General features: G+C 36.1%; 4 protein-coding genes across 5 annotated transcripts; 2 read left to right on the forward strand and 2 right to left on the reverse strand.

Moving 5' to 3' along the window:
* Positions 1 to 561: 561 nt before the first annotated feature.
* Positions 562 to 3816, forward strand: aqp8a.1 (aquaporin 8a, tandem duplicate 1). Its single transcript, XM_017484383.3, has 5 exons — positions 562 to 890; positions 1023 to 1149; positions 1474 to 1688; positions 2732 to 2866; positions 3022 to 3816. Exons 1-5 carry the CDS (start codon positions 634 to 636, stop codon positions 3062 to 3064), a joined length of 777 nt encoding a protein of 258 aa, XP_017339872.1. The 5' UTR covers positions 562 to 633; the 3' UTR covers positions 3065 to 3816.
* A 1001-nt stretch (positions 3817 to 4817) lies between these two features.
* Positions 4818 to 7313, forward strand: aqp8a.2 (aquaporin 8a, tandem duplicate 2). Its single transcript, XM_017484384.3, has 5 exons — positions 4818 to 5709; positions 5814 to 5940; positions 6076 to 6290; positions 6529 to 6663; positions 6796 to 7313. Exons 1-5 carry the CDS (start codon positions 5456 to 5458, stop codon positions 6836 to 6838), a joined length of 774 nt encoding a protein of 257 aa, XP_017339873.1. The 5' UTR covers positions 4818 to 5455; the 3' UTR covers positions 6839 to 7313.
* A 2023-nt stretch (positions 7314 to 9336) lies between these two features.
* On the reverse strand, positions 9337 to 11006 carry hbae5 (hemoglobin, alpha embryonic 5). 2 transcript variants are annotated; one of them, XM_017482774.3, is made up of 3 exons: positions 10187 to 10999; positions 9865 to 10072; positions 9337 to 9542 (listed from the first exon to the last, which is right to left on the reverse strand). In XM_017482774.3, exons 1-3 carry the CDS (start codon positions 10279 to 10281, stop codon positions 9414 to 9416), a joined length of 432 nt encoding a protein of 143 aa, XP_017338263.1. In that variant the 5' UTR covers positions 10282 to 10999; the 3' UTR covers positions 9337 to 9413. The 2 variants fall into 2 exon arrangements, with proteins under 2 accessions (XP_017338263.1, XP_017338262.1); XM_017482773.3 differs by having other exon boundaries at positions 9865 to 11006.
* Positions 11007 to 12198: 1192 nt separating this feature from the next.
* On the reverse strand, positions 12199 to 15100 carry zgc:163057 (Hb-alpha_like domain-containing protein). Its single transcript, XM_017482705.3, has 3 exons — positions 14796 to 15100; positions 14439 to 14649; positions 12199 to 14267 (listed from the first exon to the last, which is right to left on the reverse strand). Exons 1-3 carry the CDS (start codon positions 14885 to 14887, stop codon positions 14139 to 14141), a joined length of 432 nt encoding a protein of 143 aa, XP_017338194.1. The 5' UTR covers positions 14888 to 15100; the 3' UTR covers positions 12199 to 14138.
* Positions 15101 to 18208: the final 3108 nt, after the last annotated feature.

Below are 18208 nucleotides of genomic sequence, written 5' to 3' on the forward strand. Positions count from 1 at the left end.
AAACGTCACATGTTACTAGTGTTACACATTTATAATTTGTACAGACAAATTAAAAATCTCATTCGTAACACTGAATTGTTCAATCCTGTATGTAGTTTTTTGAATGTAGTTTTTGGACAAATGGGGTTTCACAGTGGACACTGGACCCTGATATCACAAGAGTTTCCCTTATTTGTGTGTATGTGTGTGTATTTCTGGGGAAACATTAAACCAGTGTGACCTTGTGCAGAACACAAGTCAGTCTACAGTACTGTATCTTTCTCTTTTTTTGGTCAACATTGTCTTCACTGGTCATCGTTGTTTATAAATTATCACCTATGTGATTGATAGGTGCTAAATATTGCATCTACGAATTGATTTGGAAGTCATGTGCGTCACATCATATAATTTTATGGTCACAGATATGATGGTCGTAGATAAGCAGTATCCATCCATAATCTTATTCCCATCACCCCAGACTCTTTACTGCCCTGCACAAGTGGGTGGTTTCTGTGGCTATTGAATGGGTGAGAGGAGGAAGGAGGGGGGATGCCTGGTCCTCCCTCCCTCACCCTCTTTCCCTCCCTCACATGCACCTTTATCAGCGTGAGATTGGAGGACACGTGGACAGTCTGTTAGTTACCGTAGAGAAACATGACTGAGTCCAAGTGTGAGCTTTTTACCGTGGCCAGTGCAGAGACTGTCCAGTGTCAGAAAGAGCAGGCCGCCCCAATGGGTTTCTTCGAGCGCTATGTTCAGCCCTGCCTGGCCGAGCTTATCGGCTCCACTCTCTTCATATTTGTAGGCTGCATCTCAGTCATCGGCAACGTGGGAATCACAGGGAGTATTCAGCCTGCGCTGGCACATGGACTGGCCCTGGCTATCGTTGTTGCAGTGTTTGGAGAGATCAGGTCAGGACTTTAGAGCTCAGTGTACTTTTAGGAATTTTGTTCAATTCTAGTAATTAACTTATTATTTAATGAACAATAGAATTTTAAATAACAATACTACTACTGATTGTGATCAATTTGTGTTTTCCTTAGTGGGGGTCACTTTAATCCAGCTGTGACGGTGTGTGTGTATCTTGTGGGAGGAATGGAGCTGATCCTTCTTGTTCCATATGTACTTGCACAAATGTTTGGTGGAATGATTGGGGCTGGTCTTGCCAAAGTAAGACTAATAAGTATTGTTCAGTACTCATGCTATAATTATGCTGATATAGTCTTTATTCTAATGGTGATTTTAATTTAATCAATACCAATAGGCTATGAATTATCATTCTAACAATTTTTCTTATAATACTTCAAAGTCTTATTAATTTTCAAGATTCATTAGTAAAAATATGACTAAATCGTGTATTATAGTACATTATTACTATAATACATACTAATATAAATTACCAGTTAATGTCTTTTTGACAGCTAATGTCTTTTTCCCTGCATTAATGCATGCATTAATGCATGTTTTTTATGAAAGTTATTTTGTTTGTTCTAGGCCATCTCCCCACCCATTCAGTTCAGTAATGCATCTGGAGCTGCGTTCACTGCTATCAGTAGCAGTGCTGATGTAGGAGCTGGTTCTGTGGCTGAAATGGTAATGACTCTCTTCCTGACCATGGTGGTCAGCATGGGGGCTGTGAATGGGAGGACACGTTGCCAGTTCGCTCCCTTCCTCATCGGCCTTACAGTGACAGCGAACATCCTGGCTGGGTAGATCTTTTTTTACCCACTAGGGGGTTTATATTGGGCATATACATATTTTATCAGTGTCCCAGTCTTACTCATGAACAGAGTTGGGTGTAACGCGTTACAAAGTAATCTAATTACATTTTCTGATAAAACAAATTTTAAATGTATATAATTTGATTACAGTTACTGATGTCAATAAAATTTTTACTTGCATTAAAATTTATTGTTAAGAAAACAATATTAAGTAAAATGTTTTTTTTTTAAATAAATCATGTTTTGCGTGGCTGCCAGGGGCTCAACCTGGCCTGGGCATTTGAAGATTATTTTCTTTTTCTTTTCTTGAAACTGAAACAGTAACATCCTCTCATGCTGAGCAGGAAAACAAAGTGTGTAAACGTCTATATGAGTTCCAGTTTACGTGAACATGATATGAGCAGAGTGTAAGGAAAGATAATGTACTTTGCATGGCACTGTAGCAGCTAAACCCATAGCTTTCTTGTGCCTCCCCTTGGCTAGCGACACCAAACTAGCCTAGTTAGAAATGTTTTATATTTTATCGGTCTGGTAGTCCTACAGCAGTAGCAACACCCAGGGCAAGTTTTATGATAAATCCAACTTTTTTGTAGTGTATTTTTGTACGTTTTGAAAGTAACTTGAAAGTAAAGTAATTGGTAATCTGATTACTTTTTACATGCTGTAATCAGTAATGTAATCAAATTGCAATTTTAAAGAAGTAATTAGTCATCTGTAGCGGATTACTTTTTTTGAGTAACATACCCAACACTGCTCATGAAGTCCTTATCTACTGAACATATTAGTGTTCTCCATGCTCTAATAAAGGGGTTAGTAATGAGCTGAGGGGAATAGAGAAGCACTTAAATATTGTGGTACTAATGTAAAATCTATATGACTTCAATATAGTGGTTTAATAGTAGAGGTACTGGTTTAAAGCTTGTTAATAAATGTCATGTGACCTCAGATATGGGGGAAAAAAAGTTACAAAAACTTACTCAATACCTAAAGCAAGTTTATTTAAATAAGACTGACTGATATTTATTTCACAGGGGTATGATCTCTGGAGCGTGCATGAATCCAGCTCGAGCTTTTGGACCAGCGGTGGTGGCTAATCACTGGGCCTATCATTGGGTATATTGGATTGGACCTATGATTGGTGCTTTGCTCACCGTCAGCATTATCAGGTATTGGACACCACACTTGGTCCAACTTCTTGGTCAAAATGTGTAGATTTTTCTGTAAAAAAAAAAAAAAAAAAGCTAAACATGAATATCATAACCTGGTGTTATTGTTTATGGATTTAAGAGGTAATTAATTGTTTGTGTGTTCTTTGCTCTAGGTTATTGATGGGCGACAAGAAGACTCGCATTGTATTTAAATAATAGAGCTGCGACTTATGAGGGTCATTCATGACATACTTTTGATTAGCCATTAAGTAGCCATTAAGGATGCTATGTAGAAAGTTTCACTAATTTTACCTTGTTTGTCTTGTTTGTTTTTTCTTCATTACTGTTCAAACAAGCTAACAGTAACAGGCTAACAACTGCATATTAACTGTATAAAGCTGTATTGTATTTCATCTGCTGTAAAAACAAATCTTCTACTTGTTTAACATTGTATCTTCCTAAATAGTGAAAAATCATGTACAAAATAAAATCTTTTGCTTTTGTTTGATAACAATTTAGATAAAATTGTTCCTTGTGCATAAGTTTGAGAAGTTTAAGGTGATGTCAAAAAACACTTGGTGACCTTGTATTTTATACTTCAGTATCAGGTGAGTGCTTTAACTATTATGAGATCAAAATTCAGCAACCCTCATAATTCAGATCAAAGATCAGCATTTTGAATGGATTATTTCAGCTATGCAGTATCTTAAATGAGGGAAGTGATAAAGTTAACACAAAGTTGGGCAGTGAGCCAAACTGATAAGCAAATATCATGAACAGGGGTTTTATGGTGGTTTGCCTAGACAAACAATTTCTTACACAATATATGACATGACAAGCGCACTTGTTTCTATATGCCACTTCCTGTGATACAGTGGTCTCAGGAGGTATAGAAAGTAAATATCCATAGGTTTGTTCCTACAGGAATTTCTGTTTTGAAAAAAACAACTGCATTATTGTTAAATAAATAAATAAATAAATAAATAAAGGGCCAACAATTGCATGTGTTTAGCTGATGTCTTCAAGCAAAAAAAAAAAAAAAAGCTCTGCAGTAATGAATTATTCCAGATTAGAGATAAGATTAAAAATAAGATAAATGTTATTACCTCTTGGTGAAAATTCTCTGTGGACACACTTTGCTCTAGCATACAAAAATGCAAGACATTAAATTGAGTAAAAAATACCTTTCACCACTCTCTGTTGCACATTTGCCTTGCATATTAAACTGTGTTCATATGGGTTTTTTTTTTTTTTTTTAATTAATTAATTAATTAATTATATTAAATGTGTTTTGCTTGTGTTTTGAATGCAGAATGTGAATAGGATCATATATCCTTTCTTTGACATAGCTGGATGAATATAATATTAATATTATATTATATTTCCATATAATATTATATTTCCATTTGCTGCTTATAGAAGAGTACAGTATACATATTGACTGAAGAGATGGACTCCCATATTATACTGTAATTCTATTGTTGCCACTCCTAGAAATTCTTATGAACAAAATATAACTGAAGCACATTCGTACTTCTATATTATAAGTTAACCTGAGGTGACACGGAGGCCAAACTCCCTTAGTCATTCAGCAACATGGAGAAGATTACAAAATGCACAACTGAAATGATGCAAAAAGTGTTATGACCTTCATAAATCAGGCAACGGCTATAAAATATACACACAAAATTCACACAATGATAACAGACTATCTTTTGGCATGGCCATCCCAGTCCCCTGAACTAAACCCCGTAGAAAACTTGAGGGCAGAGCTGAAAATAAAAGTCCACAAGAGAGGACAGAGGACCCCAGAGGATGTGGGGATTCTGTATTGAGGAGTGCTCTCAGATTCTTTACTCTGTATTCTTCTGTCTCATCAAACTTTAGAGGAGACAAATCAGTGTTGTTAAGTACTAAATTCATCGGTACCAATAATTGTGATGTGTTGTTTTGTTAAAAGATATACATTTTTAAAGTGTTTTTTTCCTAAATAAAATTTACTTAAATTAAAAGTTAAATATCATATTTCAATGTGAAATTGAGCTAACTAAATACAAAGATATTTTCTCATAACTTCTTCTTATACCCATCTTTACCAAGGGTGCCAGTAATTCTGAAGCAGACTGTATATACCATACCATAGATGTAAGTAGGAATTTTTCTTCAGTCCTTTAATAAACTTTTCTTCCAGTATCAGTGTTAAAAAAAAGCAGAGTGAATCAGATTTTGGACAAATATTTTTTCATTTAATAAATAGCACAGAACCAGCAACAGAATTATGGCATTTTTGCTCCCTCTGATCTGAATATCCTCAGAGTTACACCTACAGAATCCCATATGTTTTGTTGGTTGGGACTTGATAGGACGAGCTCATTGCCATTCGTCTCCAGCCAGGATGTTTGACGTTTCCTGCAAATGTGGCATAAATGTGTATATAGTTATATCCAGTCACGCTGGTAATGAGGGTCAAAGTAATAACACTCTATCTACTCTGTCAGCCTAGTATAGTAAAGTGGGGCTATTTATATATGCCAGTACAGAGGTTGCTAGTGTGTTACTCCTTGGTCTTTTAGTAAAGCAGTTATACGGCAACATACATCTGCAAAGATGGAAGAAGAGAAAGTGGAGCTTAGAGAGATAAACAGGTCCTCAGAAGACAAGTTCAGAAAGTCAGCTAAACCAGCCAACAGGTTTGAGAGAATAATCCAGCCATGCATTGCTGAGCTTGTGGGGACTATGTTTTTTGTCTTCATTGGTTGTGTATCAGTGATTGAAAATGTTGAGGCAGCGGGTCGTCTGCAGCCAGCGCTGGTGCATGGGTTGGCAGTGGCTGTACTAGTGGCATGTATGGCAGAGATCAGGTAGTGCTTTTGTGGTATTATTTCTATTTCTGTGTTTACATTAGCTGTGAAACTTGTGTATATGTTAGTACTAAGTTCTAAATAAGAACTTTTTGGCTTCACAGTGGATCTCATTTCAACCCACCATTTACTCTGGCTATTTTCTTATGTGGAGGAATGCAGTTAGCAATGGTTATCCCGTATCTTATCAGCCAGCTTGTTGGAGGATTGCTTGGTGCTGCCATGTCAAAGGTTGGTCAATTAGATTTATATAAGTTTTCCAAAGCATTGATTCAATTGCTTTAAAGTTTGAAACTATATCAACTAGCCAGTTGTGACATATTTATGATTAAAACAGGCTTATCAAAATGATTATATGTTCTCCAGCTCATGACATCAAAGGAAAACTACATAAATGCCACTGGTGCAGCTTTTACCATTCTACATTCAGATGAACAAGTACCTGGTGCTATCTTTGCCGAGATGGCAATGACCTGTCTGGTGACTATGGTGGTGCTGCTGGGGGCAGTAAATGGGAAAAGCAAGAGTCCCATGGTACCATTCTTGGTGGGCTGCACTGTGATTGTCAACATCCTGGCAGGGTAGGACAAGAACAATCTTTCATATTCACAGTTTTATCACTATTATGCACAATAATAGTCTCCATTCAAATACTCTCTACTCTTTGTGTGGATGAGAATGCACTGATTAACCAAACCAAATTATTCAGACTTTTAAATACTATGAGAGCAAATAGGCTCAAATAATCAGTAGGAAAACTGCTTCAATGTTTTATTGGCTGTATATTTACATTAGATTATCATGTGTTTGGTATCTCAGAGGTGATGTATCTGGCACCTGTTTGAACCCTGCAAGAGCTTTGGGACCTGCACTGGTAGCCGGTTACTGGGATTATCACTGGGTATACTGGGTTGGTCCTATTGGAGGAGGTTTAATAGCTGCAGCCCTTGTAAGGTGAGTCTATGACCTAGCTGACTTGTAGGCTGATCATTACAGCATTTTTTTACATTTATGGTATTGGTCAAAATACATTCATTATATTATATTTCAAGTATTGCTTCTAATTTATGGTTCAAATCTTTTAAGGCTGCTGCTTGGCGATGAGAAGATTCGAGTTATAATGAAATGATGCCACTATCACAGGAACACAAGACTGTTTGTTCAACATTCACCAGTGCTGATGTCTTAGAGTGCTGAAGTGGTCATATGGCCAGCTGAATTTATATATTCCCAAGTGTATTTTTTTTATTAATAATAATAATAATAATAATAATAATATAACTTTGCAAAGAACAATACAGAAGAAATTAAACAGAAGAAAATGTACAGTGTTGTTTAACTCTTAGTTAACTCTTCCAGTGATAATTATAAGGATATTACTGAAGAAATTCTTAAAATTTTGCATGATGAATTTTCTACTGAAATAAATCAATTTTTATAACAGCACAGGACGATTTTTTTTTTGAACAAACAAATTCAAAGGAACTTATATAAGTAACTATATTTTTACAGACCTTTTTGTAAAATCCTTTCTAAATTTAACATCACCCAAAGACTAGATTTTTTTATTAATAAATTAATAAATTTTTTAATTTATGAATTGATTTGTTTGTTTGTTTGTTTATTTATTTGGGGGGGGGGTCTCCTCCACTTGATATGCGTATATGAGAGCAGCACAGTTTTAAGCAGTAGATAGTGAACGTGTGAGGCAGCACATACGCGTTTTGTACCTCGCAGGCGTCACGAGCTCATATCAGTAACAATAATCTGTCAGGGTAGTCAGGCTCACGCACACACAGCATGCAACAAGCATACGGGGTGTTTAGGGAGGACATCTATACATCCATATATTGTCTGTAAATTTAGATGCAGATGCACTTTTTCTGTTAAACGTTTAGTTAAAGCATTCGTTAAACTGCACATTCGGAAATATACACAGATGACCTGCTTCTATTCTATTCATCTCTATTTAGTTTCTATCTTATTCTTATTTTTATATCTATTTTATTCCATCTAGTTCTTCTTATATACAAATTCATGTGCAAATTAATGCAAATATGCCTCTATAGCCTATACATTTTATCTTTAATTATTCAGGCAATATAGGGTACATATAACTGAATAGATATTCAATAAAACTTATTGTTGTGCCTATTTCCCTTTTTCCACTGTGTCTTGGCTTCTAGAGATCCAAATATACAAATAGCTGGCAAATACATAAATAAATAAAGTTTGCCCTGCATCACACTTTCCTATTCCTCACTGATTTACATCTTTAGAAACAAAGTTACCAAAACCGTGTCATTATGAAATAACTTTAATAAATAAATAAATAAATAAATAAATAAATAAATAAACATGCTGCAAATTAAGAAACACCCTCCAAAGCACAAACTGTGGAGCAAAATCATAAAAACTGAGGGGTCGCAATAACAGCCCAATCTCTCCTGTGCAAATCATGGGCAAAATTACCAGGCGATATATTTGCGCATGCGCACAGAATAACCTCAGTAAGGCTCTACTATAGCCTATAATCACATGCTTATCAACTCACTCACAAGTGTAACGCTGGTCAATGATGCAAGTTTTATTTTGTGTACATATTCCCTACATTCACTATACAGCCTAATAAAAAGTTTTGTTAGTAGGTTATAGGCTAAGATATGTGTTTATAACCGTAATGTTTTGAAATTTGTAGGCTATAACTAGAAACGTTTAAAGAATTTTAAAGAAAGTATATATAATCAGTCCTCACTATCTGACGCCTCTGAAGGAGGAAAGCTGCGTTTAACGCGCAGCTTTTATTTGAATGATCTTTTATAAACTCCTGTAGCGCGGTGTGTGCATGTTTAATTACACTCGCACTAATTTGCCTAAATAGGCCAATTTATTTCATTCAAGTAGTTTGGTGATAAACCCCAATTACGTTTCCTAGTGTACAGGCTAATTAATGAAGACAATGAATATCTACATAGCCTAGCATTTGTTAGACTGATGAATGGTCGAGGTTCTTTACTGAGAAATCAATGCAGTTATATGGACTACAAAGTACATATAGGGACACTAGATCAAGCTTACTTCATTGTGCTTCATTACTGGGATAGTCCAGTTTACAAAGGTTGAAGAATAATTTTCTTGTGTCCTATATTCTCAGAAGAAATTGGTACAGAACAGTACCTTGTAGCTGCAGTAGTACCTTCATGTGTTTTGTACCTTTAATAAGTGCTGTATCTTCCATCTGGAAACGTGGATATAAAATAGATTTAAGGTAAATTAGTTTAAAGGTACACAACATGCATCTTTCTGAGTAAAATAAACTAAAAAAAAGCTGTAGTACTACCCTGTCGAGGGTAAAACCCTTAAAAACACAAGGAAATGTACAGTTCTTATCCCCTTTTAGAGAATACAGGAAAATTCACTTTACCTTAATTCCCTCTTTCTTTAAAGCTTATCTTTACGGCAGGTATATGGGAATCTGCAGTGTAACTGCAAATCACCATAGGCATATTTAGTCAAGAATTAACCTTATTAATCCTTCAAAAATTAACAAGACTACTGTAGATATCCATACTACATTTACACATTTAAAACAGTGGGAAAAAACAAGCACACATTAATTTCCCCAGATTAGCTTTATTATTCACCACAATGAGCTCTCACTCCACAGCATAATGCATGTAAATTGGGTAAATGCTGCTCATATTTTAACGATATTTATCAGACATGGCGAGCGCCACCCTGGCGAAGAACTTCTCCAGAGACAGGTGCGCCTCAACACTGAAATCATCCGGGAAGCGATTGGCGATCACCACTAGGATGTTGTGGGACAGGATCTGAAATGAAGTAAGATGACAAAACAGCTTAGAATTTGGGATATACTAAACAAAACATGCAAAAGAGAATGTTTAAATATTCAAATATGAATATTAATATTAATATGACAGCTTATTCCTAAAAAGTATGTAGACCTAATGTTTTTTTCTGATTATTGTCATTATCATTATTTTTAAATGACATCAAAACAACAATACTACTTTTAAATCACAGAAAAACAAAAGTAACCTATCACAACAACAACAACAACAACAACAATAATAATAATAATAATAATAATAATAATAATAATAATAATAATAATAATAATAAGGAGTTTACCTTGAAGTTAGTGGGATCTATTCTAAGCTGAAATGCGTGAAGCTCACTGAGGCTGCTCAGACCACCAAAAAGGTCATCGATATTATTGACGGCCTCTCCAACACTATTCATGACCTTCTTCCCATGCTTCTTCACTGAATCGGAGCCCAGGCTCAGGTCTGGCCAATGCGCAAAGTAGGTCTTGGTCTGGGGAAATACCAGGAACATTCTGCAATAACAGTGAAAAGGGGGGAGTTCATTTGCAAGACCAAGAAACAACACATCAGTGAGCAGGTGTTGATGAAGATGAAGGTGGAAGATGAAAGTGTAGAAAGTGGCTAACCTGGAGAGGGCCTCACACCCGAGCTGATCAGCAGCGGGGGAGATCTTTGCCCACAGGGTCTTCACCATTTGCTTGTCATTTTCGGAGAGACTCATGTTTGGTCGATGTGTCCTGTCAATCTTAACTCGTTTGTCCACTAGCTCTCTTTTTATATGTTTGTATTAAAGCAGTCCCACCCAAGATAGCACTGACTTACGCAGTTGAAACACTTCCAGGGAGCGTGCGTGCTTTGACCATGTGCCAGAGGTTTGTTTCCCCCCTATTTTTAACAGAATTTACTTCATAAATTTTTCTTAACCGCTTGTGACAAAACATACCAGTCTAATGCTAGCTATAGTTATGCATCAAAATATAGAATGGAAAAAGTGTCATGTCTAAATTAATTTGAAATTAAATGGAGAAAAACCATTCTATTATAAAGTTGTAGCATAAAGGATTGTAATTAGGCTCATATATGGCTGGTTTGATTTTTAAAAGATTTATAAATTCGTTAATTGGTACAAGCAATAAAATTAGTTCTAACCACACCCAGATAAAAAAAATTTGCCTACTTTTATTAGGTTCTGGGAGGCTTGTGAGCTTGTCTCACTGAGATGGCTAAAAGCTACTTTAATAACTGCTTTCATCATAATAAAACTCATGCAAAATTATTCCTCTCTCAGTGCTCTCTCTCTCTCTCTCTCTCTCTCTCTCTCTCTCTCTCACACACACACACACACACACACACACACACACAGAATGTAGTAAACAGCCTATTCCAAGCAGATGGAGAGAGAGAGAGAGAGAGTGAGAGAGAGTGAGAGAGCTCTCTGGAGCTCTGTGTGTTTAGATTTAAACATAATTTAATAAATAATACATAGTGTTTAAAACAGATTTAAATATAATTTAACAAATAATGCATAAATATAGAGTGAACCACATGTTTGATTATTGATGTGCCATGCAATGGCCGGAGTCTGAAAAAATTTGTGGTAAAATAACGTTTCTATTGGTTATAATAAACAACCCCTTGGATTTAGCAATATATTTTAAAGCAGCAGTTATCACAACATCAGTTAAAACCTGACTTAAGATCTCTTACACATCTTAGACTTTTACTTGATCTTAATGCAGCTTTTGATACTGTAGGTCACAATATTGTTCTCGATAGACTAGATAACTTTTTTTAAGTTAAGGGAACGGCTCTTTTCTGGATCAGGTCTGATCTGACTGATGTTAATGGTGATTTGTCAATGCATACAAAGGTGAAGTTTGGTGTTCCACAATGTTCTTTTCTGACCACTGCCACTGATTTCCCCCCGGTATGTGCTACCTCTGGGTGTCATTATTTTTAAACATAGTACTAGTTTCCACTGTTATGCTGTTGACACACAGTTGTATGTTTCAAGCAAAACAAAATGATAGATGCCAACATAATAATGCTGAGAAATGAGTAAGAAACTGAAGTCTATAGTTCATGCTGTTGATATGGAAGATTCAATCATCCACGGTAGCAGGGTGATGGTTTCTTGGACAGAATTCTCAGCTGAAGGTTGTCTTCAGGAGCCTCCCTGGTGATTACCTTGTGTCTTCTGCCATCTGAGAGTCCTCTCTAAGTGAATGTATGCTATTCCCATAGCTCCCCACTGTGTGTGAACTTTTCATTGACTGCTCGTACCAGTCATTTTGTCAGTTACAGGGGATGAATAGTGGTTGGTAGCACTGGAATGGTGTGAGTCTAAATGAGGTATGAATGAGTGAATTCTGGGCATACACAGCCCAGGTAAGAAATTAAACACCAGTGACCCTGCAGGTCTGTGCAATAACTATGGATATACCATGAGACTCAGGTTGATGGTCAGACATGAGGCTCACAATAATGCACAAATGCTCCATGAATGTCCTCAAGACTGAACTGTGTTGTGAACTGAGTTCTTCCACTGGAGGATGTCCTCAGGTATAGGCCAAATCTATGGAAGGCATGTTGAAAGAAGGCTTCGGTGGTCTGGAGCAGTGGGGAGACCTGGAAGAATGATCAGACAACATCCTTTAGAGAGCTGATCTACCACAACCAGTGGTTTCCTTCTGATGTTGGGATGTCTGTTACAAAATGCACTTAGAGTTTGGGGCAGGGCTTATGAGGTACTGGCAGGGGCTTAAAATTTCCTGCATGTAACAGTCTGAGGGTCTTAAATTTTGCACACAGAACATGACATAACTTTCTGACTTTCAGACCAACTTCTGGAGATCACTTTGGTGCCCACTAAAAATATAATGGTAGCTCACTGATACTTTGGGTCTGCTTTACTGCTGTGAAAAGTGATGGCATTGTGAATTCTTATAAACACTAGAAGATTTTAACCCAAAATCTGGTCACCACACACAGAAAATTAAGACTTGGGTGTGAATGTCTCTTTCAATAAGACATTGACACAAAATATACATGTACATCCAAATCAACAAAGAAATAGTTGGAGGAAAACCTTTTTTTTTCATTGGCCATTTCACACTCTGGCTTTATTAAAACTGAATTAAACATCTTTTTTCGGAATTAAAGAGAAGAGTCAATGTGCAAACTTGAGCATATACAGCAGCTTAAATTTTCTGCATGGAGGAGTGTCTGAGATCCTCTACAAGTGTGTACAACTTTGTTGACCATAACAGGAACATGCTTATTGATTTTATCCTCTATAAAATAGGTGTTAAAAGTTACACTAATTCTTGATTCTTTTTTTTTTAATTTAAAACAGTTATAATATTTGCTCAGGTTATGCTTTAACACTGTTCAATCTGCACTACTACCTCAGATCAATATACATTCATATGTATTACTCTTCAATCACTACTGCTGCTACTGGTTTCAGTCTTTCTATACTATTGTGACGTTTGCACATACTCTTCTACCAAAATTGCACTTTCTGAATCAGAATTAATGGACAGTACTTGCACATGTTGTGTTCTCCTGTATTTTATGCTTTAGTTTATTGTTTATTGTTTATTGTTGAGCTATACTCTACCAAACACAATTAATCCCACCACTGTTGTTTGGAAATATAATAATTTTTAATTCTGGAGTTGACTGACATTTACCTTTTTTGAGACATATGGTGCTGTTCTTTACGTTAGTGGCTTGTTTTTTTTTTGTTTTTTTGTTTTTAAGCAGACTCTTCTCTTTATGTGCACTGTGTTACATACTTTTTGGTTACATGAAAAATGTTTTGGGTTTAAAAAAAAAGTTTAAAAATATAAACATTTTTAATAGTCCATAGTGATTCAAATTGATATAAACAGGCCGGCATTTTGCATATTCTACCGCCAGAGGGAGATAAAGTCGAGGGATTTAAACGCCCTTCAAATTCAGACAGGTTTGGCCTGACTTAAAATTGTCGTATATGTATAGCTAAGGCTGGATATAGTGACGCATTTCTCGCACTTAAGTTAAGAGCTGCCATCCCTGTAAAAAAAAACAAACAAACAAACAATAGGATCATTCATAGAATGTTTAATGGTTTTAATGGTTATAATGGGAATTGTATTGGTTTTAATGAAAACTGTACTAATGGTCCCTGTGGGTCTCTACTGGTAATTTGTTGCCTTCAACTGGCCCTCTATGTTATGTTTAGTGGATTCCATTAAGGACTTATAATGGTAATGGTTTTAATGGTTAGCTGATGGTTTATAATGGTATTTGTAGTCTAAACCATTAGAATTTCTGTGATGGTTTGTATTGTTTATATCAGCAGGGATGGCCTTTAGTTATTCTATTAATTTATCAAATAACAAAAATGACCATTTTAACGACATTAAACTGTATTTAATTTAACAACAGTAATCTATTTACATCATTAATTACATAACGAATAATAAAGAAAAACATTGCGGTGTATTGATGAACCTTGGTCTCCTGTTAGAATCTTGGAAAGAGATGATGATGATGATGATGATGATGATGGATACTTTTGAGGAAATTTCCTTATCTGAACTTCTCGGCCAGCACTGCTGAATAAGCTGAGAGATACTTGTCAGTCGCTGCGTGTTCAATAGCAGAGAAGTCACCCCCCAAATGACAAGCTAAAGTCACCAGCATACAGTGATTAAACAGCTGTGGAAAGAAGTTTCATTCGGTTTCAGTGCTGTTTGATATGGCAATTCTGAAATGAACTAAACAGTAGTCAAGCTAAACAAAGAGCCAGCAGAATGCTGTTGGAAAATGTAGTGTGATTTATGACTGATCCACGTGTAGCGCACTGACTTAACACGATCTGAGCTTAACCTTAAAATTGGTTGGATGTATTCTCAGCTGATAGGCATGATATCTGCTGAGGTAGCCCAGACTGCTGGTAAAAAGTGGGGTGCTTATGTGCGTCGTCCCTTCCGCTATGGCCACCACAATCTTCTTCCCGAGAGAGCGCAAATGCCCAGAACCGTGACTGAGGTCCAGGTGACCGAAATATGTCTTGGTTTTGGGAAACGTTGTAAACATTCTTTAAGAGTGGAAACACGAGAGAGAGAGAGAGAGAGAGAGAGAGAGAGAGAGAGAGAGAGAGAGAGAGAGAGTTAATTAATCACACAAGACAACATGCTGCAGTAGGTTACCGAATAGGAAAAACCCTGCTGTGTGTAATCATACCTGTACAGTGCTTCACTTCCAATATCTTCTGCCACTGGTATCAGTTTGTGCCACAGGTCTATAAGTATTTGTTTCTCGAGCGCTGAAAGCATTGTGTTCAGTAAAAACGTGTGGACAATTTGATATAAAGTACTACGTGAGAGAAGAAAATATATATATACTATTATTTAAATAAATTAGCTATTGCGCAAAGAGCAGCTTGTCATTTAACCATCTTGACAGTGCCCCAAACTCTAAAGTATATTCCCTACATTTATCCAGCAGGTATACATGCCACACACTGTTTAGAAAATGTGCTGTTGGGCGGTAAGCTCCAAGTGACGTCACTGTGCGGCATCTACGTCATTACAAGGGGCGTGACCTGAAACCCAGCCAATAAGTGTCCGATAAATGAAAAGAAATCTCTTAATTTAAGATGTTTGATTAAGATTTTTCCAAGAAAATCCGAAACAAACCCGGAGACCTTCTTGATAACGCTAATAATTATGTAAGAATATTAAACTGGAGAAGCTGCTGCTTTATACATGGGTTTCTATTTCAGAAAAGGTTCCAAGTAAAGCAGTATTAGAGAGCGAGAACTATTACCTGTCTAAATAACTCTTAAGGAAACTTTTGTTTCTGTAAGTGCAATTAGGTCAGATGTCAATTCTTTCAATGAAGAAAGTGTTGTGGGTTGTGTAGTGCATATTTCCATATTTGTGTAGAGCCTGTTAGGGCAATATCATTATAAGCTTTTGTTAGTACCATATCCAAGAAGGAATAAGTGAAACAAATGGTATGTAAGCCAAGGTTTTTGACCTATCACAATGTAACAGAACGGGAGGGGATCAACAGGCTCACACGCACTGTAGGCTGATAAAGTCTCTTTGCTTTCTTATCAGAGGTTCAAGCAGAACAGATGGTGGAAATTGCAGTAATCACCCATAGCTCTGCTCTTGCCCCCTCTACTGCCTCACCCAGCACAAATATCTCAACAACTCATGACTCAGCACCAAAGAAGGATCCTAAAAAAGACTGGATTGTAAACTTGTAATAAAACATTAAGGATCTCTTTTAGAGTTTTTGTCACTTGTCAATGTCCCTAGGTGTTTGATTGTTAATACGTGCTCTGTACTTCTAACCGCTTCTAACAAACCTTCTGCATGCAGTACGTCTAAGAAAATTCTCCAGGAGTTTTCACTGCTAATTACACTTGTTTTATTATGAACTTCTAAAATTAAAATGCAATGTTTAATAATTGATTTATTCAATTATTATTTTATTTACCAGATTCATTATTGATCTTTTTTTTTTTTTTATTATTTCCCAAGGTCTGACCAACATAGCCTAGTGAAACAGAAAAACAGAGAGAGAAAAAATTTAATCCGCAAGCAGCATTTTCAGGGGCCAAGCACCCAGACTGGACATACATGCTATAATTGTTCCATAAAGCAATCACTGGAAAGCAGAGCCATAACTATAGGTAAAGGAATTCAAGAATGATTTGTAGTTTCACCAGTCCGTTATGGGACAATGGTTTTGAATATCAGACTTCTTTTTATAGCATTTGTTTAGACATGTCTCAAGATGATGTGAGCCAAATTTGGAGGAGAATTAGTGGGGAAAAAAAAGTTTTTTAACAAAATCGAAGATGGTCGACATGACTTGAATTTGAGATTTTTGTGTGTGTTCACTTTACCATACTCTCGGGAATTATAGGAAAAATGAACTGTGAATTTATCACAAATTCTTCAAATTGATACAAGGAAAAAAAGCAAGAAAAGTATATTATGTCTTTTTATGCCTTAATATAGAAAATGTATGATATGAGATATTTATAACCGATTCCAAGCTGTTGTAAGTACATGTAAAGCATTCATTATGTTTTTTATTTGAAGTCAATCATAGGTTTAAGAAATGTTTAAAAACTGTATTTTTTATGGTATTTGGTTTTTAAAAAACACTGCAATGTTGAACATAACCAAGGTCCACAAGCTAGGAAAACATTCAGGACACAAGGTTTAATTTCTAAGCTTGTTGCATACTTGAAATCTAAAATTTATCCTTTTATTTATTTTAAGGCTTACTTAAGGATGCACTCCATGATGTCCTACAACCTCTTGCAAAAAATTTTTTGGAATCACCACACTTAGAGGATGTTCACTCGGCTTTTTTACTTTGCAATAATAATTTATTATAATAATATTTAGTAAATAAACAAATCACATATATGACACAAAACAAGTTTTTGTTTAATAGCTGAACATTCTGGCTTTGTGAAACATACCTCAAACAAGTTAAGTGAAATTATTTTAATTAATGGCATATTTTTTCCCCCTAGATTAAGTAGAGGGGAAAAAAATGATTGAATCACCTTTAATGTGTATTTCTAAAATAAATACCAGCACAAATCCAAAAATGCTAATTAGTCTGCAGTTAAAATAGAGTGCTTCCTGACATTAAAAGAGTGCTTAAAAACCTTAACCTTGGGCTTTTTGAAATGAAACATGGCCCCAACAAGAGAGATGTCAATTAAAACAGTGGAAAGGATTATAAAACTGCTTCAAGACGGAAATCCAACAAGGAGTGTGGCAGTAGATGTTGGATGTTCCCAGTCAGCTGCGTCTAAAATTTGGTGCAAGTATAAACAAAATGGGACGGTTATAAAAGAAAAACCCACGGGGAGACCAAGAAAGACATCAAATATCAGGGTAGAAAACTCAGAGCAATATGTCTTGAAAATAGAAAATGCACAACAAAACAAGTGGAAAACAAATGGGAGGAAACAGGAGTCAGTGTTTGTGACAGAACTGTAAGAAATCGGCTGAATGAAAGGGGATTTATGGATAGAAAAACAAATGAAAACCAGCACTAACACCTAAACAGAAGAAAGCAAGGTTACAGTGGGCTAAAGAGAAGCAATGATGGAGTGTGGATGATTGGCTGAAAGTGATATTCAGTGATGAATCACAAATCTGCACTGGACAAGGAGATGATGCTGGAACTTTTGTCTGGTGTCGTTCTAATGAAATATATAAAGACTGCCTGAAGAAAACAATCAAATTCCCCCACTCATCTACGACATGGGGTTTCATGTCAGGTAAAGGACCAGGATAGACCTCAACTATCAGTGCATCGAAATTTTGGATACTTTTCTCATTCCATCGATAGAAAATAGTTTTGGTGATGAAGTCATTTTTCAGGATGATAATGTCGCATCTTGCCACAGAGCAAAGAGTGTTCAAGCTTTTCTTCAGGAAAGGCAGATCAACAGTAACATGGCCAGCAAACAGTCCGGATCTCAATACTATTGAACTTTTTTGGTGGAAATGTAAAAAATTGGTCGATGAGCAGGCTTCATCCTGCAAAGCTGATCTGTCACCTGCTGTTCGAGAAAGTTGGAACCAGCTTGATTGAGAATATTGTTTCTCATT

The sequence above is a fragment of the Ictalurus punctatus genome, chromosome 13 (assembly GCF_001660625.3).
Source record: "Ictalurus punctatus breed USDA103 chromosome 13, Coco_2.0, whole genome shotgun sequence".
Classification (NCBI taxonomy): domain Eukaryota; kingdom Metazoa; phylum Chordata; class Actinopteri; order Siluriformes; family Ictaluridae; genus Ictalurus; species Ictalurus punctatus.

Coding starts and splice junctions, on each gene's coding strand:
- aqp8a.1 (XM_017484383.3), top strand. CDS start 634: ATGACTGAGTCCAAGTGTGAGCTTTTTACCGTGGCCAGTGCAGAGACT. Junction 1,689..2,731: donor ACAGCGAACATCCTGGCTGG/GTAGATCTTTTT, acceptor TTTATTTCACAG/GGGTATGATCTCTGGAGCGT. Junction 2,867..3,021: donor CTCACCGTCAGCATTATCAG/GTATTGGACACC, acceptor TCTTTGCTCTAG/GTTATTGATGGGCGACAAGA.
- aqp8a.2 (XM_017484384.3), top strand. CDS start 5,456: ATGGAAGAAGAGAAAGTGGAGCTTAGAGAGATAAACAGGTCCTCAGAA. Junction 5,941..6,075: donor TTGGTGCTGCCATGTCAAAG/GTTGGTCAATTA, acceptor TATGTTCTCCAG/CTCATGACATCAAAGGAAAA. Junction 6,664..6,795: donor ATAGCTGCAGCCCTTGTAAG/GTGAGTCTATGA, acceptor AAATCTTTTAAG/GCTGCTGCTTGGCGATGAGA.
- hbae5 (XM_017482773.3), bottom strand. CDS start 10,281: ATGAGTCTCTCCGAAAATGACAAGCAAATGGTGAAGACCCTGTGGGCA. Junction 9,543..9,864: donor TAGATCCCACTAACTTCAAG/GTAAACTCCTTA, acceptor ACTTCATTTCAG/ATCCTGTCCCACAACATCCT.
- zgc:163057 (XM_017482705.3), bottom strand. CDS start 14,887: ATGCTTTCAGCGCTCGAGAAACAAATACTTATAGACCTGTGGCACAAA. Junction 14,650..14,795: donor GGAAGTGAAGCACTGTACAG/GTATGATTACAC, acceptor CCACTCTTAAAG/AATGTTTACAACGTTTCCCA. Junction 14,268..14,438: donor TACATCCAACCAATTTTAAG/GTTAAGCTCAGA, acceptor TTCTTTCCACAG/CTGTTTAATCACTGTATGCT.